General features: G+C 33.1%; 1 protein-coding gene across 2 annotated transcripts in view; it reads right to left on the bottom strand.

The window, feature by feature from the left end:
- LOC110033419 (DNA-directed RNA polymerase I subunit 2) overlaps positions 1-14,863 on the bottom strand; it is a 109,191-nt gene that overhangs the window by 46,409 nt on the left and 47,919 nt on the right. For both annotated transcript variants that reach the window (XM_020737388.1, XM_020737389.1), the window contains 4 exons: positions 12,850-12,937; positions 6,201-6,313; positions 5,815-5,942; positions 5,647-5,726 (listed from right to left, as the gene is read on the bottom strand). In XM_020737388.1, coding sequence (XP_020593047.1) covers positions 5,647-5,726; positions 5,815-5,942; positions 6,201-6,313; positions 12,850-12,937 — 409 coding nt within the window. The remainder of the gene's footprint in view (positions 1-5,646; positions 5,727-5,814; positions 5,943-6,200; positions 6,314-12,849; positions 12,938-14,863) is intronic.

Below are 14,863 nucleotides of genomic sequence, written 5' to 3'. Positions count from 1 at the left end.
AAAAATACTATTAAAATTTTTAATGACTCTTGTAACTCTTTTACTGGTAAAGGGTCAATTGGGTTAACAACTGGTCTAACTATGAAATCTGTGTTACAATTTCCTTTGTTGAAGTGTAAAATGTTATTCGTTAGTAAGTCAACACATGCATCGATTGCATTGCTAATTTTTCTCCTGATGTTTGTGTCTTTCAAGATTGTCGTTCGGGGAGAATAATTGAAACTGCTAAAATAGTAGTTGAACTTTACTTGTTCCAAGAGAATGGCCTAGAGAACGAGTAGTTACTGTATTAGTAGTTACTGTTTTTCTTGATCCACTGAATATCATATTATGTTGTTGCATTTTCGTTTGGATCATCTTTGTTTTCAATATTTAAAACAATTGTATCCGTCAAACTTTACAAAAAAAAAACCTTGCTAACTTCAAATCTGAGATTTGTCCATTAGCTAAACATCATCGTGCTCCTTATTCATCTCATTCATGCACGTCTCCTGCTCCCTTTTATCTTATTCGCAATGACTTGTGGGAACTCACTTGCACTCCTAACTACACTAATAAACAATGATTTCTTACCTTAATTGATGATCACATCAAATGATGTAAGTATATATATATTTTAAAAGATAAATCTAGAGTTGTTGTCAACTTTAAAAATTTTCACTCCTTCCATTTGACCCAATTAAAAATTTTAATTGAAATCCTTCAAACTAACAATGGTCGTGAATTTCTTTATTCTATTTTATGTGGTAAGTAAGAGCATTCTCCATCATAGCTCATGTACGGATACTCAACAAAATGGAGTGGCCCGAGAGGAAAAACTAACACATTTTCGAAGTTGCTTGCTCCATTATGTTTCAATTTAATATCCCGAAAAGGTTTTGAAATGATGTCTTGCTTACTGCCCCCTACCTCATTAATAAAATTCTCACAAAAATTCATAACTTTAGAACTTCATCACCAATCTTAAAGTCATGTTTCTCTACCAATCGATTTTTCACCGCTCTTGAACCCAATATTTTGGGTGCACGGCCTTTGATTAGAATACCCCCTAATCATAATAAGCTTAATCCCAAGTCTATGAAATGTGTCTTTCTCAAACATTCTGTCACTCAAAAAAACTATCGTTGTCTTAATCCTACCACAAATAAACTCTATATAAATGAAGATGTCTCCTTCTTTAAAAGTATTCCCTACTTCCTTATCATTGTCTCAAGTGAGAGAGAGCTTGATTTCTTGGACACTATTCCTTATCTGACACTATTCCTACTTCCCTATGGATATTTCTCCAACCACTACATCCCAAGAGCCCTCTGTCCCTTTGGATCCACCTACCAAACAACCAAAACCTTTTTCTCCTCTCACTCTTTGTGTCTACACTCAATGCACTCATGATCCCACTCTGAAGTCCGCTGCCCGGAATGCACTTCGAGTGACATCCCCAAAATTTACACCGCTCTGAATGAAGAGGTGAGCTCTCCTATTGAAGCATTTAATCAGACGAGCTCTCTTTATTCTATAAATATATATATATATATTTCTTTTCACAGTGTATTACTGATCGATAAAGCGGTTGTTGCTGCTCTGACGAATCATCACCTCCCATTCACTATTGAAGCAGCATTAGTTGATCCTTCCTGGAAAGCTAGAGTAATGGATGAACTAAATCATATATGAGAAGTTGTGGACCTTCCTCCAGTTAAGAAAGCAGTAGAGTGACGTTAGATTTTTAACACCAAGTTTAATTCTGATGGATCCTTTGAAAGCAATAAGGCACGGTTAGTTGCCAAAAGTTACTCACAAACATACGAAGTTGATTATGAAAAGACTTTGGCTCTAGTTACTACATTTAACACCAATCAGGTCCTACTTTCCCTTGCTATAAATTGGAATAGGTCTTTGCTCCGACTGAATGTCAAAAATATTTTCCTAAATGGGGATCTCACAGAGAAGGGATACATGTGCCTACCTTTAAGCTTTAATTCTGTTATTCACCAGAGACAAGTATGCCCACTGTGGAAGTCCCTCTACGAACTAAAGCAAATTCCAAGAGCCTGGTGCAGCAAGTTCAAAAAGGTTGTGATGAGTCATGGTTATTCAAAGGCACAATCACATTATACTGTCTTCTTTCAGCGTTCTTCTAGAGAGGAATGCGGCAAAATTGTTATACTAATCTTTTATGTCAACGATATTGTGCTCACATGTGATAGTCTACCAGCATTGAAATCCTTGAAAGGTAAACTTGCTACTTTATTTGATATGATGGACTAGGTCACGTTAGTACTTCTTACGCATAGAAGTTCCTCGCTCATCTCAAGCAATTTGCTTGTCTCAGTGCACATATGTGTTTGATCTATTGACAAAGAATATCATTCTCATTTCCAAATCAGAGGAAGTCTCATGAATCCCAATGATAAATTAGTTGATGTTCCCAACACGGTTCAGATGAACAAAGCTCACTACCAATGACTTGTGGGAAAATTCATTTATCTCACCCATACTCGCTTCGACATTTGTCACACAATAGGCATTGTGAGTCAATTCATGTGTGATCCCTATGAGCACCATCTCCAAGTTGTCCACAGGATCATTCACTACTTAAAAGGCACAGTGACACACTGAGCTCAGGTTTCTTTTTCTCGTGTCACAGCTCTCATTCTATTGATGCTATACAGATGCGGAAATTCAAATATCCACCTCAAGACATTCAATCATGTAAGGAAATCTTGACACGTGGAAAAGCAAAAAACAATCAATTGTGGCCCGGAACAGTGTTGCAGTTGAATTTCGCTCTATGTCTTTGGGTATCTGTGAAACTCTCTGATTACGCATCATGCTCTGTGAATTGTGTATGCGAGCATCTGCTCCTCTCCAGTTGTTATATGATAAAAAAGCAGTCATTAGTATCGTTCATAATCCAGCCCAACAAGATTGGACTAAGCATATCAAGATTGACAAGTACTTCATTACGGAGAAGCTCGATTCAGGAGAGATTTATGTTTGATTTGTTTCATCTAATGGTCAATTAGCAGATATTCTTATCAAGAATCTTTCTCGATTATTATTTGACAACTTCAAATCCAAGTTTAACATGATGGTCATCTATGCTTCAACTTGAGGGGAAGTACTAAAACTATTAGCCTAATTATTAGGCTAATACTTGTTCTGTTATTACTAGTTGTTATTTGATTTTATTTACCTCCTTTATTTATGTTTCCATATCTATGTATTTTCTAGTTGGTCTATTTTTGAATTTATGTATTTCCTTTATTTGGACATTGTAATATGTATTTATACCTCTCTTCATATCAACAAAAGTATGTATTTATATTCTCTAATATCAAACAAAATGTTCTAAGAAAAATTTAAAAAAAAACCTCATAAATGAGCTTTGAACATTAATCAGAGAAAATGTCTAGCCTCCAAAGGAGTACTCCTCAATGTTGGGCATACCATTTAATGAATGAAATTTTACAGCTTGAAAGCTCAATCTACACATGAGAGAAATCATTAATGCCTTTTTGTAAAACCTGAGATGAATTCTTTCCAAACCAAAAAAAAAGAATTTATTGTCAAGATAGTTTGTGCGCATATTTTGATGAAAAAATCAAGATAAAAAGAAACCATAAAAGTTCACTCACTGCTATGTATTGATGGTACCATGCAAAACCTACAAAAGGTTTAGCTCAGTTTTCTTTCCTAATACAATTAAAATGAGAAATATCAAACAATTAGAGCCCACTAGTAAAACACTATTCTTTCATCTGCAAAGCTTGTGAAAAGTTCTAACCAGATTCTTTAAGTTTGAAAAATTTCAAAGTAAAACACAGGTTCATTCATCCTCAGCATCCACTTGCAAGCCTTCCTAAATGCATTACTACCCAATGTTTTCTTGTAGTGAGATGAACGTGCCAAAACTTTCCTCCCAAAGACAATTAAAGGCACTCCCTCTGTAGCCCACGCATCCCTTATAGATGATTATAAAGAAGTTTAATTTTTCTTTTCCTAAAACATATAGGCCTAAAACCTTCACCTATATTTGAGGTCCCGCCTAATGTCTCTTATCTAGCCCACATTTTTTACTATTACACCCCTCCCTCCCTCAAAATGTCACATAACATCTAATGTAGTATAACCCTAAACAAGTCGAATTAGCCCACAAAAATCTAATCAATTATAAATCAACTCATGTAACAACAAAGCTCAATTGGACCGATATACAAACGTTTTCAAGCTCGCTTCAATTGAGAACCAATTAAAAAGCTATTATTTATGTGGTTCCTTTATTTAGTTTTCTTTAAAAACAAATTATAATTGAATTTGAAAATCCTGTTTCAAATAGTATTAGACTTAAATTATTTCATTATTCTTGCAAGCCTATCCAGGTTTATCACAAAATAATCCTCCAGCCATTGGTAATAATCGTAAGTAGCAAAATTAATCCAGGAGTATAACATTTCTCAAATTTAGTTACTCATTTATATAAAATTAATCCAAAATAGTCTCAAAGAAACTAAATTGGGATCAATTTTGTACAATTGAGAGACAAAATTTAATTAAATTTGAATCAAAATTTTGATATTAGGGATTATTTTAGATCAATTATGTGTAATTGATGAATGAGATACTCTTGGACTAGATTGGTCATATGCTAATAGTCGGAGTCTATTTTGAGATTTAGACTAAACCTAGATTATAAATAAGGATTACCAACTCATAAGTAGAATAGATTATTAATCATTAGATAAATGCTAATCAGAAGTGAAACCAACTGAATGTTCTATAAATTAACGTTGTGAATGCAAATTGTTTCAAGTTATGCACATTGAGTTTAGTAGACAACACCCAAAGTATTGACTATAAATTTGCTGGCCAATGCCTACAATCACTTAACTTACAACAAGCATATCATGATGTTCTTCCATTGTCTCATTACAAACCCTGCCGAAAATCAAAACTAATGCAATCATTCCAATCCAATGATCAAGTATACAGTCTTACACACCACATTTATTCATGCAGTAAATATTAGCACTTGATTCCCCTGCGAATGGCTCTCATAGTCAAAACAACTCATCTCACACGCATATCATTGTCTTAAACACATACTACCATGTTATTTGCATTTGCTCACTTGCAACATGTAACCCAACTAACTATAAAATCTTCAAAACTTGAAGGCAGAACTTCATTTACACATTGCCATCCAAAAATTTCGAAGCATCCCAAATTGACAGTTCTTATGTGCCAATGCTCTACTCGCGCTAGTGTTTCAACCTAAACAACCAAAATATAACAACTCCAAAAAAATGTACACTACACTTTTACAAAGACGTAATTAACATGGCTCAAACTTGTCATACAAAAAAGGTGATCAAAGGTCAAAAAGAAAATTAATAAGCCTATACAACTCTTAGTTGTGAACCCAAAGAGAATTATTATCTCCATTGCAAAAAACAATCTCTCACAATAATAAAATCAACTATTTTAAAAACAAGGAAAATTAGTAAGTGAAGCTTGGGAAGCTTCAACTTAATTCATAATCATAATATAATTATAAGCAAGCATATTCACCTTTGAACATTTAAGACCTCAACAACGGTAGAGAATGGCAAGATAAATCTAAACACTAAACAAATTAAAACTTACGACATGCAGATGTCATGTGATTCAACAAACCACAAGGTGTACCATCAGGCGTGTGAACTGGACAAAGAAAACCCCAAGACCTAAACAAAACAAAAAGACAAAATAATGAGCTTTGAGATGGACAATAAATAGCCAAATCTACTACAAAATAATAAAAAAAAATCATACTCTGGTAACAATTTGCGAACAGCCGTCGTTCGCATTTTTGAAAAAGCAGAACCTCTATGAATAGAGCGAAAGTGTGAAATAAAACGAAGATAGTTGAGCCTCTCTGCCTGAACAGTTAGTCCTTCTCGCTAATAAAGTAAAAATAATAATAAGTGATATGATCAACGTAGTGTATTCTAAAAACACAACTAAATAAGTAATTATCAAGTGATTAAGTACTTTACAAAGAAATAGTCAAATCAAAGTGTTACTGAACAAAGAAATGGCTCAAATTCTTTAAAAAAAAATGCTATGCAATTGGATGGAGTATAAGATTACAACTTGAAATAAGTGCGCAATTTCAAAAAAAGATTGTGGCAGTCCACAAGTGCTTTGTGTACAAATACCTGAGGCAAATCAAGACTAGAAGTTGCGGCAATTCGTCCAATTTTGATCATGCTCTCAATAGATCTGCCAACCCCGGAAGCATTGAGGCTAATGATTTTCTTAACAAGCCCTACTGCAAATAGAATAAGTAAAAAATCAGGATAACCAAGTGCAAAATCTAAAGAATAAGTTCTGGGTGGTAATTTCTTTCTGATTAATTCTTAGACAAATGTTATATGTTGAACATACAGCAGAATTTTACTTCCAAAAGACAATTACAAACCAAATTGAAAAAAATATTTCATTAAAACTAAAAGTGTAAGTCCGTTGCCTCATAAAAGAAACCTTACGAGAGGCATAATTAGTTTGCACAGCATTTAATTTCAGCTGAATAAAAAAGTAAATATTAAGAGAGGCATAATTAGCCAGCACTGCATTTACTTTCCGTTTACATTACTTTTTTTGTGTCAGTTGACATTAAAATATGACAATATGGTTGATCTAATTAAGATGGGTTAAGTTGTCCGGTATTTTGATTTCTTCTTTAAAATTGGTCAATTGCTGCAAGGGTTCCAAACAACCAGTATCACATGCTTCAGCTATTTTTTAGGTTTTCCTCTCATTTGATTTCAAACCAGCTTCAAGAAAGATTTAACTGGTTACAGCAATCTAAAATTCATTATGAATTTCTTTTACAACATTCTCGTAAATAGGAAAATCATTATAGCTTCAACTAAATTTGGAAATCTATTTCTCCTTTTAAAGTTTTTACTTTGGCCTGGCCGACTTTCCTCCAGAAAATTCCAAGAAAACATTTTCTGTCCAGGTAAATTTGGTTCTCTTCAAGGATTGTTGCACTTGCAATCATTCTAAAATTGTTTCTCTTTTTTCTTCATTTGTTATGTTATTCAAAATATTTTGATAAAATTTTATTAAATTTTCAATATAACACACAAGCAAACTACAACACTTCCGTATCCACATGCTTAGAGCCTGTATGGCATCACTTTTATCTTTTTTAAAACATATTTTGCTAGTATAAATTTTACATTTTAAAAAAAATAACTTGCTTTTAAAAATACTCAAAACACTTATTTTCAGTGTTCTTAAATATAACTACCACAAAATATAACTACCACAACCAAACATGTTTTAATCTAAATAAAACATAAATAAAACATAATAAGAATAAAACATATAAAACAAAAAAAAATATAGAAGTGATCTGAAAAGGCACCTTAGAATGTTTTGTTTCACTTTGTTTTCCTTTCAACAATAACGAACACTTGGAATGGAAGGAACACGAGGTAATTAAAAAAAAAGGAAACTCTACAAAAGTCATTCAATATCACATAATCTCTTCAGTGAGCCATTAGATATATAATTATGAAGGAAAATAAAAAAAAAAAATCCTAAAGACCTTATTCCTAGATTTATTTAAAACCCTTCACTCTCTCTTTCATTACTTGTTTTATGAATTACTCATGTCTTGTGATCTCCTCAAATATCTTTTCTGTTTAACGAACACTTGGAATGGAAGGAACACGAGGTAATTAAAAAAAAAGGAAACTCTACAAAAGTCATTCAATATCACATAATCTCTTCAGTGAGCCACTAGATATATAATTATGAAGGAAAATAAAAAAAAAAAATCCTAAAGACCTTATTCCTAGATTTATTTAAAACCCTTCACTCTCTCTTTCATTACTTGTTTTATGAATTACTCATGTCTTGTGATCTCCTCAAGTATCTTTTCTGTTTAACTCATTAATGAGAAAGAGCAAAATCACAGCTGTCCAACATCTCCCAAAGGAAGATTATAATATTATACACATCATATAAAATTGGACACTGAGTAATAGAGATCACAAACAGTCAGGTTAAATGTAGCAGAAATATAAATGTTAAGATGAACTTATAATAACACTAGAAAGGATGAAATTAAATTATTGTATAAACGTGTGAATTTTAACTCCATGTAGGTTACGCGATTAGATTATGAAAATCTAAGGTTAAAGAGGCAAAAATAGGTTATAATATTGTCCACATTGCATGAATTTGAACATCATGTAACAAAGAAATCATTGAAAATTATGTAAGAAAATTAAGATGGATGTGAAATAACAATATGACAGAGAGAACATGAAATTATCATATTAGAGGTATTGAGGGACTAGTACTAATCAAAAATAGATAACCAAAAACAAAATTCAGAGACTGCTGTGAGTTTTTCATAACTACGCCAAATAGAGTTTTGCACATAGCATGCAGCAATTAACATGAATAAGAAAGAGAATGAGGATTGAGAAAGGCTACTTCAAATAGAGTGGTTAAGGTAGTAAAGTTGTTGTTGATGTTGATGATGATCATCATCATGAAGAAAGCATCATATCAATTAATCATTTCTTCAAGAAGGAGATGAATTAATAATAGAAAATATTGATAGAGACATTAACATGAATTACATCCCAACATATGACGCTATATAGAAAACTATAACTTTTTTTATTTGAGCATTCAATGTGCAAATCAAACAGATAAATACTCTTCACATACTGCTAGATGAACTTTAATTGTGAGTAGAGCGCCACTAGAAGACCTTGGTATAAATAAATATAGTATGAAGTATTTGATACACAAATATTGAATTGCATGAGATCAAACAAAGCGTTTCTAAAAATACTACATTCTAAAAAGATAACTGCTACTCAACCGTGATGAACATGAACATCAATAGAGAAAATTTCAAAGCATATTATTCTATAACAACAACTAATGATTTAACCGAGCTATTTGGGTTCAATATTACTCCTATTAAGAGAACCAATCGATATAAATCTGAGTTTATTTAAATATCTTGAATTTAGCAAGACATAAACCTTTATTTTTACTATTTTCTATTCATCAATACACAAGGACAAGGTCAGCATTACATAGAAGAACGAAAATAGCCATTGATTACAATTCAAAAAAAGCATAGAAGGCATAAAAATAGTAAGAGAACCAAGGGAAGGAGATTTGTATTAGTTGTTTAAAATATATCCCCATTATAAAAATAAAGTATTCCTATCTATGGAGATATTTCAAACAACGCTATGCAAAGAAGAGATAGAATTGAATATCCATAATCCCTACATTATAGACGGCAATCATTCCTAGCTTGAACTTTAAATTTTCAAAATTGGCATGTAACATTATATAAGTAAAAATATGATGTGCAGAGATCTAGGGATGTTTATGAGAGTTTCTCGAGTCCTAATTAATTTTTGATAAAATGATGGTCAATCTCGATATTTCATTTATCATGATAAATGAGATTCTTAGTATTACTTACACAAACTTCTCATAGAACACCATCATAAATTTTTCAGTTGGCATTCTTACTTTCCCAAGTAGTGTATGGCACTAGACATAGCTATGAACGTTGATGGAGCTCTTGTCCACTCTTATCCGGCTTGTATTGGCTTGTGATGAGATTGTTTTGCCGCCACTGGACAACATACACTTCACTGGGATAGTGCTCAAATTGAGCTTAATGCTATTCTTTATAATAAAGACATTATTTAGCATTGAATGTACCAGACCAGGGGCAATATCATTGAAGGGGATAATAATAATATCATTTCCTTAGACACCCCATAAAGAATAAATTTTGGTAGAAGGAACCCAGCCGGAGTCTTGATATTGCTTTTTTGATACAGTTAAGACAAGTTATTTTTTGGCATACTACCAGAGACAACAATAGAGCAGCCTTACCGGATACTTTTTTTATTAGAACTGTAAATGATAAAATGATGATAGCCATTCTCTTTTTGCTTTCATGCGGAATGATAGGTCTTATTTTGTAAATGCGTAGTTATACACTTTGCATACTTCAGTATATTTTTACCTTTTAAGGCAATATATGCAATATATACAGAATTCAACCTTTTTGCTGCATTTAGCTAATATTAATTGATTGTTTCTTCAACAAGTAATCAAGTTCCCCCACACAAAGACATAGTACAATGTCCTTGATCTTTAGGTATCGTTAATCAAAATAAGTCATTGTCTAAGAACATGCGATGACTTTGTAGCTTAGAAACTTTACCCTAGAAAACTTCCATCAAGTCTTTTTTTCCTACAAGCTCGCATTTAGGAATTCATTCTCGACATTTAGTTGATGCACAGAACAATCTTATTTTGTAAATGTGTAGTTATAAACTTTGCATACTTCAGTATATTTTAACCTTTTAATGCAATATATAAAGAATTCAACTTTTTTGCTGCTTTTAGCTGCTATTGATTCATTGTTTCTTCAACAAGTAATCAAGTTCCCCCACACAAAGACATAGTATAATGTCTTTGAACTTTAGTCTATTGTTAATCAAAATAAGTCATTGCCTAAGAACATGTGATAACTTCGTAGCTTAGAAACTTTAGCCTAGAGAACTTTCATCAAGTTTTTTTCCGACAAGCTCGCATTTAGGAATGCATTCTCGACATTTAGTTGATGCACAGAACAATCTAGATTTATTGATGGTGATAGAACATAGATTGAGTTGGTTATAATCACAAGGACAAATGTCCATTCATAATCAATTAGATAGGATTAGGTGAATCCTTTCACAACTAGTCCTAAAAATGTTCACATAGCCATTTGCCATAGTATTTACAGAAAAAATTCACATCCATCTAAGTAGCATGTTTCCCTTTGAGGTGATACAAGGTGCTTTATGTAAGGGATTCATTTCATCCTTTCGATCTAACGAATCATCATTGTGGCTACGGATGACCCCGTCGGATTGTCTCTTCTCAAAGGTCGCAAGCTTCTGTTGCATTTGGAGGATTTCGCTAGAAATTTCCTAGACATCTTTTTGTAGATTTCTCATAAGCGTCATTGGGTCATTTCTTTTGATCAGGTTTCCGTCAATTGTCTCCTCGGTGGCGTGGAAAGTGTTTAGGTTTAAAAGAGTGGAAGAGTTTGTAGAGGTGGTTTGAGTAGAAAAGTGAGAGAAATAAGATGTTTGGGGGCGCCGATTTGGCAACCCTTGTATAAGACTAGAGTTAGGTTAGCTTTGATACTAAATGACATCGGAGTTTAACCAAACAGTAATAGGAAAACAAAGAATTATTCTAATGAATTGAAATAGGTAATTACAACCAGACAAAAGGAAACTGAAATTAAAACAAACAACGACACATGGCTAGGTTGAATCTAGGGTGGTGGATGTGGTGGTTGGAAAGGTGATGGTAAGGTAGGGAGGTGGAGCAGAGGGGCAAGTACAACAAGAAAATAGCAGGTACCTACTGTCCTATATGGCATTGCAGAGGTAAGCGGGTTGGCAGTACGTAAAACAGTGTTAGTCGGTTCATGTGCGGCGAGAGCCAAGCTAAAAGGCTAAAACAATAATGGCAGAAAAGATGGAGGGCTGGAACAGTAGTGGAAATGAAGGTATAGGGCTGAAATTGCAGCGGTAGCGAAGATGGAGACTCGAACAGTGGGAAAATTGTAGGAAAAATAGCAAAATGCGGCTGTTCTGAGAGGGCTGCAACAAGTAGCGACGTGGAGTCATGTGGGAAGGGTGTAAAGGCTTTGAGGGAAGATGATCACCACCTCAAGAGCGAGAAACAGTCGAAGCACCACTCGACCATTAAATACAACCCTAAAAGAAAAAACTTGAGAGGTCGGCAGTTATCCCGAACAAATACATAGCAGAAACAGAGAACCCAAACCGTAATAGAACACATATATAAGAAAGGATAGAAAGAAAAGAAGGATAAAAGGAACCGTATTAAAAATTGGAAGGAAATCACAAGGAGTGTTGTTCAGTTAGGCTTTGCACTGCCCGCATGATCTGGATGTCGCACTCGGTCTAGTAGCAGGAGACGCCCGCGACACAAGGCTTGATGAAGCATTAAGAACTTCCAAAAAAAATCAAATTCAACAAGAGTGTGACCAAGAAAATTTCAAAAGAACCATGTCAAGGAGTTAGAATCTTGGTCTTGCACGAGGAGTCGGGTGATCTATGGTCTTTCAAGTTTTCTAATTCCTTGAATAGACGACCACATCCGAAATTGGTCGTATTTGTGTGATAATTAGAATAGGAGAGTTTTTTCATGTTTGTAATTGAGTTCGACGAGTGTTGAAGCATGGCTAAGATTGTGGTTAACAAATGGTTGTTTGAGAAGTACAAACATTCCAATTTTCTCAAAATACTTATTTTTAGGCTTGATTCTCAAACAATATTATTTCCATTAAGTTGTAATTTTTCATTATTGGCAAATAACACTTGCAACCAACTTGATTTTGAGAATATCCAATAAATAAGCATTAAAGATATTTTTGGTCCCGCATGCCATGACGTTATTGAAGTGTGCAAACTAAAGCAGTAAACCTAAATATTTCAATGAGAATGGTGGACACAACATAAATATATTATTTCTGATGCCTAATCCTATGTAAGAAACAACAACAAGCCATTTTTTATTTTTCATTTTCAAATTGTTTTGTACAAAAGCACATACACCAATAAGACCACATAACATTCTTTAAAATGTTATATTTTAGTTTTATCAAAACATCCTTGGCAGCACAAATGAAAAACACGGTGCAAGCTTGATTTGCAACTTATTTGATGAAATAAATAGTGATGAATCAAATTGAATAAGCTTGTGTGCAATACTCACAATCTCTAAATTCAAAATCTTTTGCTTTCTTTTTCATCTCATCAGTAATCCGCTGCTTTGCCTTCTGCAACCATTCTTCCAACTTCTCCTAAAATCAAAAAAACTGAGCATATTGAACTCAGAATGGTACAATCATAATTATTGACTAGGAATACAAGCATCATAATCAAGTACCACAAAAAATTATAATGCCTTAGTAATGAGAATCATTTCATCCTAAATAGAAAATTTTAAAACAAACTAATTTCCAAGAAAACTAAAATGTACTATTGCAAAATAGAAAACATCATAAACTTCTTTTGAAACATTTAAAAATCATCAACTGGGCTATGAGTTCAACAAAGTAGAAAAGGGGACAATATTAAGTGACTTGAAATATTTCAAGGGCACCAACAATAAAAAAATTAAAAAATTCGCCATCTCAACCATAATAATGGCAATAGAAAATAGGTATTTAGGTTAGAAACACCTTCTATTAAGCACTGAGGGCACAAATTAAAGCCACAGGATTACTATTGATTGTTTAAAAACTATCTTAGAATTTTTTATATTTATACAAATGATTGAACATATGCAAGTGAAAAACTTATAATTTAGGTCATCATAAATTTATCGACTAGCTTACAGATTGTCAAATATACTTTAATGTAGCCCCAGCAAAAGAAGTAAATGAATTTGTAAACGTAATTATACTGTTTAATTTTCTCTGTACTAGAGCTAAGTTAATGGGTGCATCTATTCGACAACAAATAAATATTTTTCTAAGTCAAGCTATTCTTAGTGATGTAAGGCCTTAGAAAAGAACCTTGGGGAAAATCATCTAGGTTTAGCAGTTCAACAATAGAAGGGTCCAAAGCCTAAACCACAACAGATCCAATCACCACATTAACAAAAAATCAAACCTAGCAGCAGATTACATCACATCTAGTTTTAACTACAAATATCAACATTTCTTCAGCTAGAATACCAAAATATGTCTGCACTCCTATCTCAATCTAGTCTAGCGGACGGCGTAGGTGTGAGAAACCAGTAAACTGTCAGATCTTCTAAGGTGGTGAACGAAAAAAATCTTCACACGATAGCAGGCTAAGGACCCATAGAATCGATGCACATATAAGAAGGCAGTAAGCAAATGGGTAGAGAAGGGTAGGTGCACGCTGGGTATTTTAACTATAAACTTAGACATTTAATAACAATTCCCTCAAATTGGATCGAGCTGATGAGGTTTACAATGCCCCCACTGGATCCGCAAGTGCTGTCTAGGCTAGTTCTAAATATATTATTTAAATATTATTGAACATAGAAACCGAACAAACCAAAATGAACACAAGAAAAAGAAAATTAGAGTAACTGACCCACAACTAAGCTTGTGTAATCAAGTGTGAAAAAATGCATGCAGATTTACAATGAAGAATTAAAAATGTATCGTGAAAGCATACAATAGAAAAATACTCTTTATGAAGATAAGTTCTAGTATTCTTCCAAGAGGGAATGCGCATAATTTTGGTATGATAAAATTCACTTAAAAATAAATGTTACACGCTGATCAGTTTTATGATTAATTCTTTTCTTCCTACAGCTCAATAAAGTTTGCCAAGGGATATCTAGTGACAACCCTGCCACAAATTTATCATATTCAGCGGGATATAAGAAAAATCAAAGAGTTCTGAACTACATTTTCATTATCGAATTTTCACTATATAAATCAAAGAGTTGTCAAGTTTATATAATATTAGTCCCAAACTATAGCTGGTACCACATTCAGTTGACCAATGGTTTACATAGTGTGTCCATAAAGTTGTTCCAAGCATTTAAAAAAGCTTAAAAGTAATCAAATAGGATGATTTGACAAAAAAATGGAGGTACACAAGCATACCACGAAATTCGGACGTATTTACATATCTAACACATGAATTTTAATATTTATTTATATAAAACTCAAATAGTTAAATCATGTAAAAAAATGCCTCTAAAATTACTTTTTTTTAATACACACTTAACATATATATATATA

Source organism: Phalaenopsis equestris, unplaced genomic scaffold (genome assembly GCF_001263595.1).
Source record: "Phalaenopsis equestris unplaced genomic scaffold, ASM126359v1 Scaffold001176, whole genome shotgun sequence".
Taxonomy (NCBI): Eukaryota; Viridiplantae; Streptophyta; class Magnoliopsida; order Asparagales; family Orchidaceae; genus Phalaenopsis; species Phalaenopsis equestris.
The sequence above is the reverse complement of the archived record's forward strand: the minus strand, read 5'-3'. Positions and strand labels throughout refer to the sequence as shown.